This window comes from Meles meles, chromosome 10 (assembly GCF_922984935.1).
Source record: "Meles meles chromosome 10, mMelMel3.1 paternal haplotype, whole genome shotgun sequence".
Classification (NCBI taxonomy): domain Eukaryota; kingdom Metazoa; phylum Chordata; class Mammalia; order Carnivora; family Mustelidae; genus Meles; species Meles meles.
The window spans coordinates 15,744,011-15,762,998 of NC_060075.1; the positions used below are offsets into that span (position 1 = coordinate 15,744,011).

The 18,988-nt window shown below is 37.2% G+C and overlaps 1 protein-coding gene across 1 annotated transcript in view; it reads right to left on the reverse strand.

Annotated features, from left to right (window-relative positions):
- Positions 1-11,884: 11,884 nt before the first annotated feature.
- The window catches only part of AKR1D1 (aldo-keto reductase family 1 member D1), a 43,625-nt gene continuing 36,521 nt past the window's right edge, over positions 11,885-18,988 (reverse strand). The window contains exons 8-9 of the mRNA XM_046020021.1: positions 15,952-16,034; positions 11,885-13,483 (exon numbers count right to left, since the gene is read on the reverse strand). Coding sequence (XP_045875977.1) covers positions 13,441-13,483; positions 15,952-16,034 — 126 coding nt within the window. The 3' untranslated portion in view covers positions 11,885-13,440. The remainder of the gene's footprint in view (positions 13,484-15,951; positions 16,035-18,988) is intronic.

Sequence of the window (18,988 nt, forward strand, 5' to 3'; positions counted from 1 at the left end):
ATAGCCAGGTTGTAGAATCTCAAGTTCTCTCCCCTTCTCTGTTCTGTGACATATATAATGTGAAATTTATCATTTTAACCATTTTTATGTGTACAGTTCAGTGGCATTAAGTACAGTCACATTGTTGGGCAACTGTCTTCACCATCTCCAAAACTTTTTCATCTTTCCATACTGAAACTCCATACCCATTAAACTCTAACTCCCCATCCTCTCACTCCTCCTAGTGCTTTGCAACCACAATTCTACTTTCTGCTTGTGTGAATTTGACTACTCTAGGAACGTCCTGTAAATGGAATCATACAGTATTTGTCTTTTGTGACTAGCTTACTTAACTTAACAGAATGTCCTCAAGTTTCATCCAAACTGTAGTACATCTAGACTAGCTACCCTGCGGAGGTGTATTGCTTGTGTCCCTTTTGTGTATGTGGCTGGCATCTGCTGCATATAATGAACTACATGAACTACATAAATAAGTTAATACTCAATGAGATGAATTTCTCTTCTTGTCTCATCTCATCTCATCTCCTCTCCTCTCATCTCATCTCATCGAATATTCAATTTCTTCTTAGAGCTTTGGGAATGATGTGAGCTTTTCAGTTTAACATGAGTACTTTGCATACATTAAAACATTTTATCTACAAAGTAAGTTTTCATCATTATTGATTATTGAAAATATTTCTGGGCAGGAAAACAAAATCCACTAAATTTTTGTATTAGCGTGTAAGTCTTTTGGCAAGAGACTACTTTAGTTCAACCACAACATTTTTAAAAAAAGATTTTATTTATTTATTTGACAGACAGACAGAGTGAGAGAGGAACACAAGCAGGGGGAGTGGGAGAGGGAGAAGCAGTCTTCCCGCTGAGCAGGGAGCCCAATGCGGGGCTTGATCCACAACCCTGGGATCATGACTTGAGCTGAAGGCAGACGCTGAACGTCTGAGCCACCCAGGTGTCCCAATAACAACATTTATTTATAAATAATGATTAAAAGGTATATCAAAGTTTGGAATAATAACATGAAATTCATTTGTGTGTGTTCAAATGATTCTTTAGGTAGGTTTCAGTTGCTTACAGCTTCAGTATTTTAGGAGTTTATAAAAATTATGAATAAGGCAAGATTCTGACAATAATTAAGTTTTTTTTTTTTCTTACAGAATCTAGATTGGGTAATTGCCTTTCTATTGACCATAAAGCTTTACTTTCTGTTTGGTACAAACTAGTGGGAATCAAATAATGCATTTTCCTCACTGATTGTAAGCTTAAAAATGAGATTTTTTTTTGGTGATGGTGGATTATCTTCAATTTTATTTGATTTCACAGAGGAATTGGGAAAATCCTTGATTTTCATAGCATGGCAACTTCATATGCAACTTTGAAGACACAGTATCTGCTGTTAAGTATAGATGTTAATTCTTAAGCCTCTGATCACATGGCATGCTTGGGTGTCAGGTAACTATATCTGAACAGAAGTACTTATGAACAGTGAAAGAGGTTCAGCATGGTTACAAATTGCTAGAGGTTGGGGTTGTGGTTATATCTGTTAAGGAGGGAAAAGATCTATTTACGATCTGGCTTCTAAGAGATGGCTTTTGCAATGTTCATCTATAGCAACCCACTTTTGTATCCTTCTGAGAGAAAGAAGATTAAAAGGCAGAAGTAAGACCTATCTAGTTAGGTTTGTTCATGAGTACTAATTATCTGTCATCTTATCAAGTTTATCTTAGCAAAAATAGACCTCATTACCATTTAAAGGCATTTTCATCTTTTAATCTGCTAATTGATGACCCTACTATAGTTTTTGTAAGAAAAAGAGGGGCAAATTAAAGTGATGTTTAGTGACCAATGTGTTGTACTTTGTTTTAAGTTAAAAAACAAAATTCAAGAAGTATATTTTAAAGATTTTATTGGCTTTATTCAACTATCATGAGTCAGGCAGCATCCAGTCTAGCAGATGGAAAGGGAGCCAGCCGAGTAGCTGCACAAGGTGAAAAACTTTTATAGGCAGAAGGGATTTTAGTAGGCAAAAAAGTGGATTGTTTGGGTTTGGCAGGGGTGTGTGAGGCAGATTACCTAACTAGTGCTGATCAGATGATTCCTGACTGACCGGTTTAAGACTTCATTTTGGAGAGAGCTGAAACTATAATTAAGTCTTGGTTGGTGAGGTGAGGCTTGGCATCAGAGGCTCCATTTTGGGCCTGCTGTCTTGGTTTTAACACTTACTTGGAAAATTTCTGGGTATTCAAAGATAACTCAATAATCAACTCAATTTAATATTAATTTAAAGTTTTACAAGTAAGGATTTGAGTGTTATAATTTATGCTGGCAGAGTAAGTCTGTATGATTTATAGTATTATAAGGATCCTTCTTATAAAAACTATTATAATTAAGTTTGACACATAATTTTAATATTTTATAATCTTATATGAATTAGCTTATTTGACCATTAAAATCAGTAGAGGAAATTTAGAAAACTCAAATGCATTATCCTTTTTATTAGAAAATAAATCCAAGAAAATATGCTAAATAATTTTATACTAGTAAAATCAAAGAAATGATAGGTATTTCTGAGCCAAAAGTATTAAACTAGTCTAACTTATCCAAGGAATCATCTTGCTTATTATAAAAAACTTTTCCCTATATAACTATGTGTCAGATAGTAAAATTTTAAAATGTTTAAAAATAATTTTTGCTGGGGTGCCTGGATGGCTTGGTGGGTTAAGCCTCTGTGCCTTCAGCTCAGGTCATGATCTCAGGGTCCTGGGATAGAGCCCCGCATCAAGCTCTCTGCTTAGCAGGGAGTCTGCTCCCCCCTCCCCCCGCCTGCCTCTCTGCCTACTTATGAGCTCTCTCTCTCTCCCTCTGTGTCAAATAAATAAATAAAATTAAAAAAAATTTTTTTTTGCTTTCGACATGTTTCCAACTAACCAACTAGTTAACTGTTGAACTCATAGTTAAACTTAAAAAAAAAAAAAACTTTTCCTGTTATCACTTTATCAAAAGATTTGTTTCTTAGACTCAGTTCATTTAAAGCATAAATAAGAAAAAAATTCCTGGAAATCTTTGAGTTTCTCTTGATGTTTATATTAATATTTGATATATTAATATTGTGTCTATTAGATAATTAGAATAAGAACTTGCTCCATTAAATTTTAATGAATCTTATAATTTGATTTATTTTTCCTAGAGGTAGATAAGATACGTGTTTGCCTGAAAAAAAAATTACATTTGTAAAGTGGGAAATTTTATCAACTCTTGGGCAAGTTGGAGTTGGGATGGTGGTAAGGCAGCAGAACAGAGACAGAGATGTTGGTATTTATAAAAATATTGATATATTAAAGAAACAAAGACATATAATTATGTATCAGGACCCTCAGGGAAAAATTATTATTGAAATGTAAGGAATTTTATGAGTTTCTTCTGAACATAGCAGCATAATCTCTCCTTTTTTCAGTCTCTAAGTCCCTTACAATAACAATCTCCTTTCTTTAGTGTCTTGTGTAGGACAACACCAAAACAAAAGGGCCCATGTAACTGCCGCGGAATAATGGTCCTTTCTGCTTCTGTAGAGCCACTGCTATGATTCTGCTAAGCTACTCTTAAGCCTGTAGCTGTACCTTGATGAGATGAGACAGAGAGCCGCATGCCACATCAGAACCTGGGAGGAGGTGAGAAACTGCTTCATTTCAGCCTCCTGGGGAAGTGAGTGACATGGCCTTCTAGCTTTCGCAAGCCTCCAATGCACTCATGTTTTGGGAGAATCCAGGATGTTCAGCCAAGACTTGGATCAGCTGTGGTTCAAGCTCTGTCTCTGTGGCCTATGCGGATACATGCAGGGTCAATAGGTATCAGCATGTTGCTGTTCTTTTACATTACGTAGTAAAAAATCTGTCTTCAGGGACTTATTCTGTGGGACATATGAAGTATTCTAAAGGGATCTACTACCAGAGAATGCGGTTCCCTGTTAAAAGAGCCTGAGAAGAGAGGTGGAAAGTGATGGTACTAATATAGTTAGATGCAGGTGTGACACCCGTGCCTGAGGGCAGCCCTCTTCATGCCACACAGCTCTGAAGAATGCTCCTAGAATTCTCGAGGTCATCTGTGCATTTGGAGCCTCTATTCATTTGGTCTTGCCTCCTAGACTCTGAATCACCCAAGGCCATTGTAGGTAAAACCCTGTTGCTGTCTTCCTTGCCACTGGCTGGTAGAACCCATGTGCTGTTCTTGTTTCTTAGCCTTCTATAGTAGGTCCTGGTGTTTAAATTTCCTTTCAGGGACTCCTTGCCCAGATGGTCCAGAGTTGGCAAGAAATGTGGTTTATGGTTTTGATGAGGACATTCACATATTTGGCTTGTCTCTCCCAGGGCGATGTTACAGGATAATACTAGTTTATACGTGACATAGTCACCTATGGGAAGAAAAATCTCTTCCTCTACCCATCTTAGATTCTCTGGCCAGAGCATGCCAATGCTCTGACTGACAAAGGATAGAACAACGAGAAAAAAATGAACAGAAGTTAATTCATGTGTATTGTGCACATAACACATGGGAGTACCCAGAAATAAGTAATGCAAAGGTTTGGTTAGAATTTGGGCTTTTATTTCTTCTTTGCAAAGGAACAATAAAATTTTGGAGACGTGACATGACAAAGGGAAAGAATCCTGAGTCTCTAGAGGGCAGCAAATTGTGGAATGGCAAATACATGGGAGACTAATGGAAGGTAAAGGCTAGTTAGTAAGGTGTTGTGTGAATTCCTCTGGTGCCGTCTCCAGGCTGGTAAGGATTAAAAGTTGTCTCCAGTGATTAACTTTGGTCTTTCTTGGTAGAGAGGGAGGACATCTTTATAAATTGATGTCTCCTTTTAGGGAGCAGGAGGGCAAAGAGTTTTCCTTCTATCTGTTTCTTCTCAGTTGCCTTCGGCTTAAAATAATTCTTAGTCAAAGTGGGATCTTATGGAGTAACAAATTCTGGTGTCCTCCAGTCCTAATACACTGGTCCTTATAGAGCCACAGGACTTGATGTGCCCTCTTATTTCCTCCTTCTATTGTCAACTTCTCTTCCCCTGCTCCACTCCATAGTTTTTGCCTGGTAGTAAATGCCAGAATTGGCTTTGTGCTTGCCTCCCTGTCCTTCTTCCTTCTTTCCTTCCTCCCTCCCTCCTTTCCTTCCTTCCTTCCTTCTTCCCTTCCCTCCCTTTCTTTCCTTCTTTTCCTTCCTTCCTTCCTTCCCTCCTCTCTTTCCCCCCCTCTCTCTTTCCTTCTTTTCTTACTTCCTCTCCCTCTGTCTGTCTATTGTGTGGTTCTTTGAAGTTACCCCAGACTGTGGTCTGTTTTTCTCTCCAGTTTCAATATTGTGTTACTACCCACCCTTTTCTGGACTAGTAGTCACTTAAATTAGAAAGAAGTGGATTTCAGCGTGAAGAACAATATAGCTATTGTCTGCCCCAGGGAACCAGGTATATGGAGGGAATGGCTCTAATGCAATGTGAGGTCATTAGAACCTCCAGTTTTTCTTTTTCTCTTTCTTTCTTTCTTTTTTTTTTTTTATTGACTAAATTTGAGGTATATCTGAAATTGCTGTTTTTTTTTTTTGTTTGTTTGTTTGTTTGTTTTTGCAGCAATTGCTTTGTGCAACTACTTTGGGCTACAGTTTTCTGCTCTTGTTTGTCAGTCCAATTATTTTTGCTTTCTATCCTTACAGATTTTTCTTCACTGATGGTACCCAGTTTTTATTCTAGAGATGCTGTGGATTTGATCTATCTAACTGGATCTCTGCTTAGTTATTTCAAGAAATTTAGGGCAGGAAGGAAATTAGATTACTATTTATCTAATCTTTCAGATTGCTTCTATTTCTTAATAGCAGTCTGTTATTTATCAGAACAAATTTCTCTTGACTCATGCCATAGAAATAATTTAAAATTTCTGTTTCCTGAACTAACTCATTTTTCACTGGGACTCATTTCCCCCATGTGCTTTAAACTAAAATACTGAAAGCATGAAAGCTGTTACTAGTTCAACAATCCGAGGGAAGATAAAATGCAAAAGAAAAGATATGGATGAATTGTAAAGGGTGGGTGGTTTACTATAAGTGCTGTAAAAAATGAGCCTAAGTGGATTAGCTTTAATTTATGTACAATGAGCTGAAATTATGGCATTAGGAATCAGCACATCATAACATCTAGCAAGAAAGACTCTTGTGTTAGCAAGGTTCCTCAACCTTGGCACTACTGACATTTTGGCTCAGGTAATTCTTTGTTTTGGGGGCTGTCCTATGCATTGTACGATGTTTAGCGGCATCCTTAGCCTCTACCTGCTAAATGGTTATCACCTCCGTTCACTTCCTACTAGTTGTGACAACCATAAATGCCTCCAGATGTTCCCTAGGGGAGGATGGGATAAAACTGCCTCCAGGTATGAACCTCTGTGTTAAAAGAAAGAACCACTACCCAAAATAGCTTTTCTAATACTAGATGATAAAAATGTGTAACACAGAATTGTATGTCCATTATATCCAATTCAGTACTTTTAAACAGAATGTATCTTGTCACAATCCCATGAATTATTTAAAACATTGATTGATGATATCTGAGCTCAGCATGATTAAAAGTGGAATGTAAAAGCCAGGGGAAAAAGTCCTAACACTAGAACTTGCAGTAAGACAGGAACTCTTAAAAATAAGACTAAATCAAGCAAGAAAGAAAAACCAAAATTCAGAATGTCTAGAAAAATATAAACATGGATTTATCAAATTTTAACTAAAGCAGTTAGTTGCTCAGAGTAAAGTTCATTACATTTAATGTTTATAATGGTTAGTATTTATATTACTAACCAAAATAAACAACAACAACAACAACAACAAAAAACCAAACCAAAAATCAATGAAATAAGTATTCATCTTAAGAAGTTAGAAATCTATGGACAAGGGAAGAAAAATAGATAAGAGATCAGTAAAAGAAAATAAGAGATTAATAAATTAGGAAACCAAAAAACAGCAAAACTAATGAATTTTCTTTTCCTTTGGGAAATTTGCTCTAAGTGAAATTCTGAAGAAAGCAGAAATAACTTGGTAGACCACTAATTAGGTAATAGGAAAAGTAAAAAAGATAGACATACAAAATAAGAATGGAAAGGGGGAAGTAAACACAGATTTTTGAAAATTAAAGGGAGCAGAAGAGTCTAAGAGTATAAGGGCAGAGTTGAGGGACTTTTATTTACCGATGTATCCCAACTGCCTAGGATAGAGCCCAGCAGAGTGGCACACCAAAACCTTTGTTAACTAAATGAACAAATATATTTACACTTGCTGAATTATATGACATTGATAAATTCTGAGAAGATGAATTTGCAAATTGATCCTAGAAGAAATAGAGAATGTACAGTCTCCCTATGGACACAGCTGAAATTCTCAGGTGAATTCCACTAACACTTGAGGAACAAATAATTATTTTTTATTTTTTATTTATTTTTTTAAAGTTTTATTTAAACCCCAGTTAGTTCACATAGTGCTATCTTAGTTTCAGGCATACAGTACAGTGATTCAACACTTCTATGCAACACTGGGTGCTCATCACAAGTGCCCTCCTTCATCCCCATTACCTAATTCGCCCGTCTTCCCACCCACTTCCCCTCTGGTAACCATCAGGTTGTTCTCTGTAATTAAGAGTCTGTTTCTTGCTTTGTCTCTCTCTCTCTCTTTCCCTTTGCTCATTTGTTTTGTTTCCTAAATTCCATATAAGTGAAATCACATGGTATTTGTCTTTCTCTGACTGACTAATTTCACTTAGCATAACACTCTCTAGCTCCATCTATGTTTCTGCAAATGGCAAGATTTCATTCTTTTTCATGGCTGAATAATAGTCCATTGTATCTGTACACCACATCTCTATCTGTTCATTATTGATGGACACTACAACGGCTTCTATTTCTTGGCTACTGTAAATAATGCTGCTATAAACATAGGGGTGCATGTATCCCTTTGAATTAGTGTTTTTGTGCTCTTTGGGGAATTACCCAGTAGTGCGATTGCTGGATTGTAGGGTGGTTCTATTTTTAACTTTCTGAGGAAACTCCATACTGTTTTCCACAGGGGCTGTACCAATTTGCATTCCTACTAATAGTGCATAGGTGTTCCTTTTTTTCTACATCCTTCCTAACACCTATTGTTAAGTTTTTGAGTTTAGGCATTCTGATCGTTGTGAGGTGATATCTCACTGTATTTTTGATTTGTATTTCCCTGATGGTAAGTGATGCTGAGTATCTTTTCATCTGTCCCTAGATTATCTGTGTCTTCCTTTTTTTTTTTTTTAATTTCAAGTTTTTATTTAAATTCCAGCTAGTTAACATACAGTGTAACATTAGTTTCGGGTATAGGATTCAGTGATTCATCACTTACGTACAACACCCAGTGCTCATCACAAGTGCCTTCCTTAATACTAATCACCCATTTAACCCATCCCCCCAGCACCTTCCCTCCATTAACTCTGTTCTCTGTAGTTAAGAGTGTTTCCTGGTTTGCCTCTCTTCCCACCACCCTGCCATGTTCATTTGTTTTGTTTATTAAATTCCACTTGTGAGTGTAATCATATAGTATTTGCTTTCTCTGACTGACTTATTTACTTTGAATACTTTCTAGCTCAATCTATGTTGTTGCAAATGGCAAGATTTCATTCTTTATTTTATGGCTGAAAAATATTCTATTGTATACATATGTATATTGTATATATATGCATATATACTATATGTATATGTATATTGTATATATATGTATATTGTGTGTGTGTGTGTATATATATATATATAGTATATTGTATATATATGCCACATCTTCTTTCGCCATTCATCAATGGATGGACATTTGGGCTCTCCATAATTTGGTTATTGGTTTTTTGAGGGGAGGAGGCTGGTTATTGTTGATAATACTGCAATAAATATGGCTTTTATGATATTGAGGTACGTTCCCTCTCTCTCTACTTGTTGAGGGTTTTTATCCAGAATGGATGTTGTACCTTTCATCAAATGCTTTTTCTGCACTCTATTAAGAGGATCATATGGTTCATATGCTTCCTTTTATTAATGTGGTATATCATGTTGATTGATTTGTGAATATTCAACTGTATTTGCAACACAGGAATAAGTTCCACTCAGTTGTGGTGGATGATTGTTTTAATGTACTGCTGGATTTGATTTGCTAGTATTTTCTTGAGAATTTTTGCAGCCATGTTCATCAGGGATGTTGCCTGTAGTTCTTTCTCTCTCCTTTTTTTCTTTTTTTTAAAAACATTTTACTTATTTATTTGACAGAGAGAGAGAGAGAGAGAGCACGAGTAGGCAGAGCAGTAGGCAGGGGGAGAGGGAGAAGCAGGCTCCCCACTGAGCAGGGACTTGATCCCAGGACCCTGCATGACCTGGGCCGAAGGCGGTCACTTAACCAACTGAGCCACACAGATGCCCCTATAGTTCTCTTTTTAGTGGAGTCTTTGTCTGATTTTGGAGTGGGAATAAGGCTGGCCTCATAGTATGAATTTGGAAGTTTTCCTTCCATTTCTATTTTTTGAAATGGTTTGAGAAGGATAGGTATCAACTCTTCTTTAAATGTTTGGTCTAATTCCCCTGTGAAGCCATCTGGTTCTGAACTTTGGTTTTTTGGAGACTTTTGATTACTGATTCAATTTCTTTGCTGGTTATCAGTCTGTTCAAGTTTTCTCTTTCTTTCTCTTTCTCTTTCTTCCTGTTTCAGTTTTGGAAGTTTGTATGTTTTTAGAAATTTATCCACTTCTTCCAGGTTATCTAATTTGTTGGCAGGTAATTTCCATAACATTTTCTTTCTTTCTTTCTTTCTTTTTTAAAGATTTTATTTATTAGAGGGAGAGAAAGCATGCAAGCAGGCAGAGAGGAAGGCAGAAAGCGAGGGAGAAGGAGAAGCATGTTCCCCAGTGAGCTGAGAGCTTGATGTGGGTGGACCTTGATCCCAGGGCCCTGAGATCATGACCTGACCTAAGGCAGACACTTAACTGACTGAGTCACCCAGGTACCCCAGTTTTCTTGATACTTTCTTTCTTTTTTTTTTTTTTTAAGATTTTATTTATTTATTTGACAAACAAAGATCACAAGTAGGCAGAGAAGCAGGCAGAGAGAGAGGGGGGAAGCAGGCTCCCTGCCAAGCAGAGAGCCCGATGCGGGGCTCGATCTCAGGACCCTGAGTTCATGACCTGAGCTGAAGGCAGAGGCTTTAACCACTGAGCCACCCAGGCGCCCCTTCTTGATACTTTCTTATAATTATTTGTACCTCTGTGGTGTTGGTTGTTATTTCTCCTCTCTCATTTGTGATTTTGTTTATTTGGGTACTTTTTCTTTTCTTATTGATTAGTCTAGCTAGGAGTTTATAAATTTTACTATTTTTTTTTTCCCAAAGAATCAACTCTTGGTTCATTGATCTTTTCTCTGGTTTTTGTTTGTTTGTTTTTATATTATTTTTTTCTGCTTGAATCTTTTTTTTTTTTTTTTGCTTGAATCTTTATTATTTCCCTTCTGCTGGCTTTAGGCTTAGTTTGCTATTCTTTTTCTAGCTCCTTGAGGTGTAAAGTTTGGTTGTTTATATGAGGTTTTTCTTCCTTCTTGAAGTAGGCCTGTACTGCCATATACTTCCCTTCTAGGACTGCTTTTGCTGCTTCCCAAAGGTTTTGGACTATCATGTTCCTGTTTTCATTTGTTTCCATGTATTTTTTTAAAAAAATTTCTTCTTTAATTTCCTAATTGACTCATTCATTCTTTAGCAGGATGTTCTTTAACCTCCATGTATTTGTGGTATTTCCAAAATTTTTCTTGTGGTTGACTTCAAGTTTCATAGTGCTGTGGTCAGAAAAGATGCATGGTATGATCCTAATCTTTTTGTACTCGTTAAGACCTGATTTGTGACCTAGTACATGACCTATTCTGGAGAATATCCCATGTGCACTTGAAAAGAATGTGTATTTTGCTGCTTTAGGAGAGAGTGTTCCAAATATATCTGGTAAGCCTCTTTGGTCCAGTGTGTCATTCAAAGCCATTATTTCCTTGTTGATTGTCTGCTTAGATGACCTATCCATTGATGTAAGTAGGGTATTACATTCTTCTACTATTATTGCATTATTATCAATGAGTTACTTTATATTTGTTGCTGTTCTATATAAGGAACAAATAAAGCATCATTGTAATCTTTGTATTGATCTGTACATGGTGTTCTCCTTGTATGTTGTTTGTGTCCAAATTTTCTCTTTTTATAAAGCACCAGTCTTACTGGATTAGGAGCCACCCTACTCCATTATGAGCTCATCTTAATGAATTACATATGCAATGACCTGCAGTGACCCTATTTCCAAATAAGGTCACATTCTGAGGTGCTAAGGGCTAGGACTTTAAGCATTGAATTTGGTGGGGAGGACATAATTCATCCCAAAATAGATGGGAAACTTGTGAGGGGTAAGAGCAGAGGGAAAGGTGGCCTGCAGAAGCTCATATCAGACTGTTACTCTTTCCTGGATTTCCTGTTTTCTGTCTTCAACTCTTTCCCCCTCATCTCTGTACAACTAAGATTGGGTTCCCCTCCTCTAATCTTTACAACTATTTTTTCCCCTGAGAAATGGTAGGACTCTTTCCAAGTGCCTGTCTTTTAAAAATGGTTTAAAAGGTATGGTTGCTCCTCCACACCAGCCTCCTGAAATATTTTGAAGAAGTTTGATAACAGGGAATAGGGCTTAAGTTTCTGTTCTTATACTATGATACCCCTTTTTCTTCCCTTTTCCCAATGCTAAATGTACAGTAAGAACTGAATCAAAAGTCTTTTAGTTGAATTGAATTCATATGATTCTTCTCTTTCCCTGTCTTTAGCAACAAAATGGAGATTCATGTGGTTCAATAAATCATCACACTTTATTATTTCTGGTAAACAAAGTATTTTCCAGAGAACAGCGTTACATTAGAATCAGTGGATACAGTGAGCAGAGATCAAATTAAAGTGCTGATTTCTCAGAAGTATATACTTTCAGGTCACTGAAGATTATCTGTAAGCAATTGGTCTTGGAAAGACAAAATTTTAGAAGAACTCTCTTGCCCTATGAGAGTGACTTAATATGAATGAAAAAACACATTGCTCTAGTTGCATTGACAATTGGTATATCTCTATTGCAGAATTCTAATAACCTTCTTTTTCAAAAATTAAAAATTTACATACAGTAAAACTACCAGAGCTCTTTCAAATTTGCTACTTTCTTGAAACTCACATAGTTATCCCAATGACACTTTCAAAGTCCTAAGTATAATAATTTTATGAAGTCTCTTTTTAATTTTAACTTTATTTTTTTAATGATTTTATTTTTAAGTAATCTCTGTACCCAACACAGGGCTTGAACTCACAACCCCAAGATTAAGAGTCATATTTCTACTGAGTGAGCCAGCCAGGGACTGGCTTCCTTTTTAAATGCCTTCTTCTAAAATAGTCATCTTTGGGGGCACCTGGGTGGCTCCGTCAGTTAAACATCTGACTCTTGATTTCAGTTCAGGTCTTGATCTCAGGGTCATGAGTTCTGGTTTCCCAGCATGGAGGCTATTTTAAAAAATAGTCATCTTTGAATTCTTTTTTTTTTTTTTATGATTCAGGGTTTTCTTTGTGTCTGTTGATTGTCTCAAGCTACTTCACATAATGGTGGATATATGATCAGTAGGGCAAGAGTGATAGACAGTGGAAAATGGTTCACCAGTTATGTTCATTCTCAGGCCCTTGAAAGCATGCAAGAGAGAACCAACAATTAGCCATCTCTCAAAAGCTAAATGAACACACACTGGGTGGAAACAAACAAAAACCAAATCATTATGTCTTTGCTGACCACTGTGGTGTTTAATTAGCTCTATTTTAAGACTTTTCTAAGCGCAGCTCTCTCTTTGCACAAGGTGTAACAAATCACTTCCTTGTTAATAATGCTCGTGAGGATCTAATCTTGGCTGTGTCTGTGTTACAGTCAATGGTCCAAATCATCAAAGTCACTGACAGCACGTGCATGCACTAGCTTACCGCCCTCTTTGTTGTACTGTTAACTGCTCAAGTAAGGACCTCAGCCTGCCAATGGCAGGACTCACATTCATGAGTTATTTGTCTTCGGATATTGCCTCTGCTATCTTTTCTAAAGCCCAATTATTATTATTTTTTTTTTGGTCTGGAAACCAGAAGACCTTAATCCAATAAAATATTAGCTTATAGTTTCCAAATAATTATTTCAACAGAATTAAACATATTTTTTTCTTCATATACCTAAGCCAAAGTCATTTACTCTGCACAAAACTGAAGCATGTTAACATCACCACTTTATCTAAAGATAGTAAAACTTTAAAAATTTCTTCATCGGGAGGAACTACCCAGCCCAAAGTTCTGACATTCATGGGAGGGGAAAATCAGTTCAGGAGCATTCTGAAGTCAGTATTCATCATGAAATGGGTATTCAGGATGATCACACCACCTGTCAAAACAATTCCCCAAAGGGAAAACGTTCACTGCAAACACTGCACAGCTGTGTGTGTTACTAATCTCCTTCGACAATTTCACTGACCCCTCCCTCTCTCCCTTATTCATTTCCTCTCTGTTCCTCTGTTTTCCCTCAAGCCAGCATCTTTTACTGAAGCCCTGGGTAAGTGCATGTGCACGTGTGTGTGTGTGTGTGTGTGTGTGTGTGTGTGTGTGTTGCAAGGCTGGCTGCCTCCCCCTCAACACTTTGCTCAGAAAAAGAGCACAGGAGATGAGTAATGCCTGCCTGTAGTTTTTCATGCATCTTCTCAATTCCTTCTTCTCCTCTGCTGTTTTGACACAGGCTGCCTTCCATATTAAAATCCACATTATAACTGCTCAAGTAAGGACCTCAGCCTGCCAATGGCAGGACTCACATTCATGAGTTATTTGTCTTCGGATATTGCCTCTGCTATCTTTTCTATAGATATCTATATCTATATATATCTAACTATATATTATCTATTAACTATATATATCTAACTATAAAGAGAAATAAACATTTCTCTTTAAATTTCTATTACCCATCAGTACCACTCTCTTCTCAGAGTTATTACCTGCCCTTCTCACTGGACCTCCTGAGAACTGAAAATTTGAGACCTAGAAAGGTGATCAGTGAAGTAAGTTTCCACAATAACGATGATGATAATGAACCTATTCCTTACACAACAGTGATGGAACAATCAATAAAAAAGAATTGGCGTGTATTGTGCCGCCATGGACCATGTCTAAGATTCAGTTCTCTGTAAGTACTATGAGCTTTAAGTTAAAATATAAAATAAATAAAAGCTCTTCAATGTCAAAGATCAACTGGATGAAACACAGAGAAGAATCATGGCCTAGCATCCCTAAATGGTTCAGTTTTTTGAAGGCCTACTGTTTGTTTCTCCTTGCTGATTTTTCTAGTTATTTCATGAGTTATTTTCCCAGTGTTGTGGGAATTAGGTATTAAATACGTCAAATGTCAAACTAGGGGTGCCTGGGTGGCTCAGTGGGTTAAAGCCTCTGCCTTCGGCTCAGGTCATGATCCCAGGGTCCTGGGATTGAGCCCCGCATGGGGTTCTCTGCTGAGGGAGCCTGCTTCCCCCCCACCCCCTGCCTGCCTCTCTGCCTACTTGTGATCTCTCTGTCAAATAAATAAAATCTTAACAACAACAACAACAACAACAACAACAACAATATATTGGTGGATTGGCTCTCTCTTATTATCTCTTAATTTAATGATATTTATTCAATAGAAATAGTTCATCTTCAAGAGCTATTAATTAACTAATAAGTATTTGGTTAGGTCTGTGTTTGTGTTTACCTTTTTGTTCCCAAGGCTAGGTGGTCCCTTTTGATGCCAAATAGTGTTTTTCCTTGGAAAATTCACATTAGGAGGCTGTTGTATTAATTCAGAAATTGGTTCAGAAATTTGATATTAGCATAGTCAGTTTACTTTCTGACTCATTAGAAATAGGGGACCAGTAAGATAAGTGTTCAAACTGTATGAACTACCCTAATGAGCATTTTCCAAACGCTCACTTAGATTACAAACAGATTACTATCCAGGTGATTTCAAGAACTGGAAATAATAATGAAAAAAAGAAAAAATGTGTATACATACATATATATATGATAATCATATATGTATGAACTGTAGTCTTTTGTTATTTTTTTTTTTTAAGATTTATTCATTTGACAGATAGAGATTACAAGTAGGCAGAGAGGCAGGCAGAGAGAGAGAGAGGAGGAAGCAGGCTCCCAGCCAAGCAGAGAGCCCGATGCGGGGCTCGATCCCAGGACCCTGGGATCATGACCTGAGCCGAAGGCAGAGGCCTTAACCCACTGAGCCACCCAGGCGCCCCCAGTCTTCTGTTATTTTAAAGGCCCTGTACTATTTAGAGAATAAAGGGCTACTTCAGTAGATTAGCTGAATTTAGCAACATTTTGAGGGAGCGTAAGGAGTTTTGCTTGTGGGAAGTCAGCTAATAGGTGGGGTTAGAAGCTACACATCTTACAGGCAGGCATTTGCCTAAAACCTTATGTTCTTAGCTTCTAATGTGGTACTCTTTCTACTATGCTCCCATGTCTCTTTCTTTTTTGTTGATAATTTTGCTCTAAATTGTTCATCACTTTGATTTTTAGGAAAAAATAGATAGGTTCTATATTTGTATTAATATATATATATACACTGTGACTGAATTCTCATCAAGTGATTTAGCTTGTCATTCCCTAACCTAAGTCATGGGATGTCATAAATGTCAGAGATCTTTTAAATAAAACTGTACCTTGTAGGAACTTCCTAGAATAAATGTAATTTACCTGGACCTGTTTAATGTTCAGAGCATGCTGCCCACTGGCCTTTATCCTTGAGATTTCTATGGACCTAGGATAATCCAATACCACTGGGAAGTACTTGATGAATGGTCCCTCCATACTCACATGAGCATCTCCACGAAGCGGACATTTTTATTCAAGGCCTCAATGTCCTTCATTTCTTCTTCAGTGAGAGAAAAGTCAAAGATCTGAAATAACAGAAGGAAAAGACATTACTGAAGGTAGAGAGTGGGTCAAGCCTGGGATCGGGGAATGGGGCCAGCAGCAGGAGCCCTTCAAAAATTTATAAGCATCCTTTTTTTTTTTATGAACATGTTCAAAAGAATTATTCATGATGACCAAGTGGGATTTATTCCTGGGCTGCAAGGGTAGTTCAATATTCACAAGTCAATCAGCATGACATACCATATTAATAAAAGAAAGGATAAGAACCATATGATCCTTTCGATAGAAGCAGAAAAAGCATTTGACAAAGTACAGCACCCATTTCTAAAAAAAAACCCCTCAACAAAGTAGGGACAGAGGGAACATACAAAGTAGGGATAGAGGGAACATACACCTCAATATCATAAAGGCTATATACAAAAACCCCACAGTTAATATCATCCTCAATGGGGAAAAACTGAGAGCTTTTCCTCTACAGTTAGGAACAAAGACAGGGATGTCCACTCTCATCACTGTTATTTAACATAGTAGTGGAAGTCCTAGCCTCAGCAATCAGACAACAAAAAGGAATAAAAAGACACCCAAACTGTCAAGGAAGATATCAAACTTTCACTATTCACAGACAACATGATACTCTGTGTAGAAAACCCAAAAGACTCCACCAAAATATTGCTAGAACTGGTACACTAATTCAGCAGTTGCAGGCTATAAAATCAATGTTCAGAAATCTGTTAGTTTTCTTTTTTCTTATTACTTTATTTTCCTTTTAAGATTTTATTTAAAAGAGAGAGTGTGTTAGTGGGGGAAGAGCAGAGGGAGAGGGATAAGCAGACTGAGTGAGGAGCCCAATGCAGGGCTCGATGTCAGAACCCTGAGATCATGACCTGAGCCAAAACCAAGAGTTGGCTGCTTAACCGACTGAGCCATCCAGGCTCCCCAGAAATCTATTGCAGCATTATACACCAATAATGAAGCAGCAGAAAGAGAAATCAAGGAATCAATCCCATTTACAATTGCATCAAAAACCATACCTAGGGGCCGCCTGGGTGGCTCAGTGGGTTAAAGCCTCTGCCTTCGGCTCAGGTCATGATCCCGGGGTCCTGGGATTGAGCCCCACATCGGGCTCTCTGCTCAGCAGGGAACCTGCTTCCTCCTCTCTCTCTGCCTGCCTCTCTGCCTACTTGTGATTTCTGTCTGTCAAATAAATAAATAAATTCTTAAAATACCTAGGAATAACCCTAACCAAACAAGGAAAAGAACTGTATTCTGAAAACTAGAGAACACTTAGGAAAAAAGTTGAAGATGACACAAAGAAATGGAAGAACATTCCATGTTCATGAATTGGAAAAAGTAATATTATTAAAATGTTAAATCCACCCAAAGCAATCGATACATTCAATGCAATCCCTATTAATATACAATTTTTCACAGAGCTGGAACAAAAAATACTTAAATTTGTATGAAACCACAAAAGACCCCATATTTAAAAAAAAAAAAAAAAGACCCCAAATAGCCAAAGCAGTCTTGAAAAACAAAAACAAAGCTAGGAACATCATAATTCGGGACTTCAAATTATATTACAAGGCTGTAGTAATCAAGACAGTATGGTACTGGCATAAAAATAGATGCATAAATCAATGAAACAGAATAGAAAGCACAGAAATGAACCCACAACTATATGGTCAACTAATCTTCAACAAAGCAGGAAGGAATATCCAATGGAAAAAGAGCACCTCTTTAACAAATGGTGTTTTGTTGGACTACTTTCTTACGCCATACACAAAACAAATTCAAAATGGATGAAAGACCTAACTGTGAGACAGGAAACCATCAAAATCTTAGAACACAGGTAGTAACATTTCTGACATTGGCCATATCAACTTCTTTGAAACATGTTGCCAGAGGCAAGGGAAACAAAAGCAAAAATGAACGATTAGACTTTATAAAAATAAAAAGCTTCTGCACGTCGAAGGAAACAATAAAACTAAAAGGCAGCCTATGAAATGGAGGAAGATATTTGCAAATGACATATATGATAAAGGGTTAGTATCCAAAATATATAAAGGCCTTGACGCCTAAAAAACAAATAATCCAGTTAAAAAATGGGCAGAAGCCATGAATGACATTTTTCCAAAGAAGACATCCAGATGGCCAACAGACACATGAAAAGATGCTCAACATCGTTCTATCATCAGGGAAATACAAATAAAAACTATGATGAGATACCACTTCATATCTGTCAGAATGACTAAAATGAACAACACAGGAAACAACAGGTGTTGGCAAGAATATGGAGAAAGGGAAACCTTCTTGTACTGTTTGTGGGAATGCAAGCTGGTAGTACAGCCACTCAACACAGCCATGGAAAACAGCATGGGGGTTCCTCAAAAAGTTAAAAACAGAATTACCCTATGATCCAGCAATTGCACTCTTAGATATTTACCTAAAGGATACAAAAATAGTGATTTGAAGGGATACATGCATACAGATGTTTATAGCAGGATTATCAACAATAGCCAAATTATGGAAGGAGCACATATGTCCACCAGCTGACGAATGGAAAGAGAAGATGTGATATATATATACAATGGAATATTACTCGGCCATAATTAACAGTGAAATCTCTCCATTTGCGATAACATGTATGGAGCTAGAAAATATTATGCAAAGCAAAATAAGTTAGAGAAAGACAAATACCAGATGATTTTACTCATATGTGGAATTTAAGAAACAAAATAGGTGAGCATAGGGGATGGAAAAGAAAAAGAGAGAGGGAACTAAACCATAAGAGACTCTTAACCATAGAGAACAAAGTTGCTGGACGGGAGGGGGTGGGGATGGGCTAAATGGGTGATGGGCATTAATGAGGGCACTTTTTGTAATAAACACTGGGTGTTATATGAGTGATGAGTCCCTAAATTCTACTCCTGAAACCAATATTATACTGTATGTTAACCAATTAGAATGTAAATAAAAA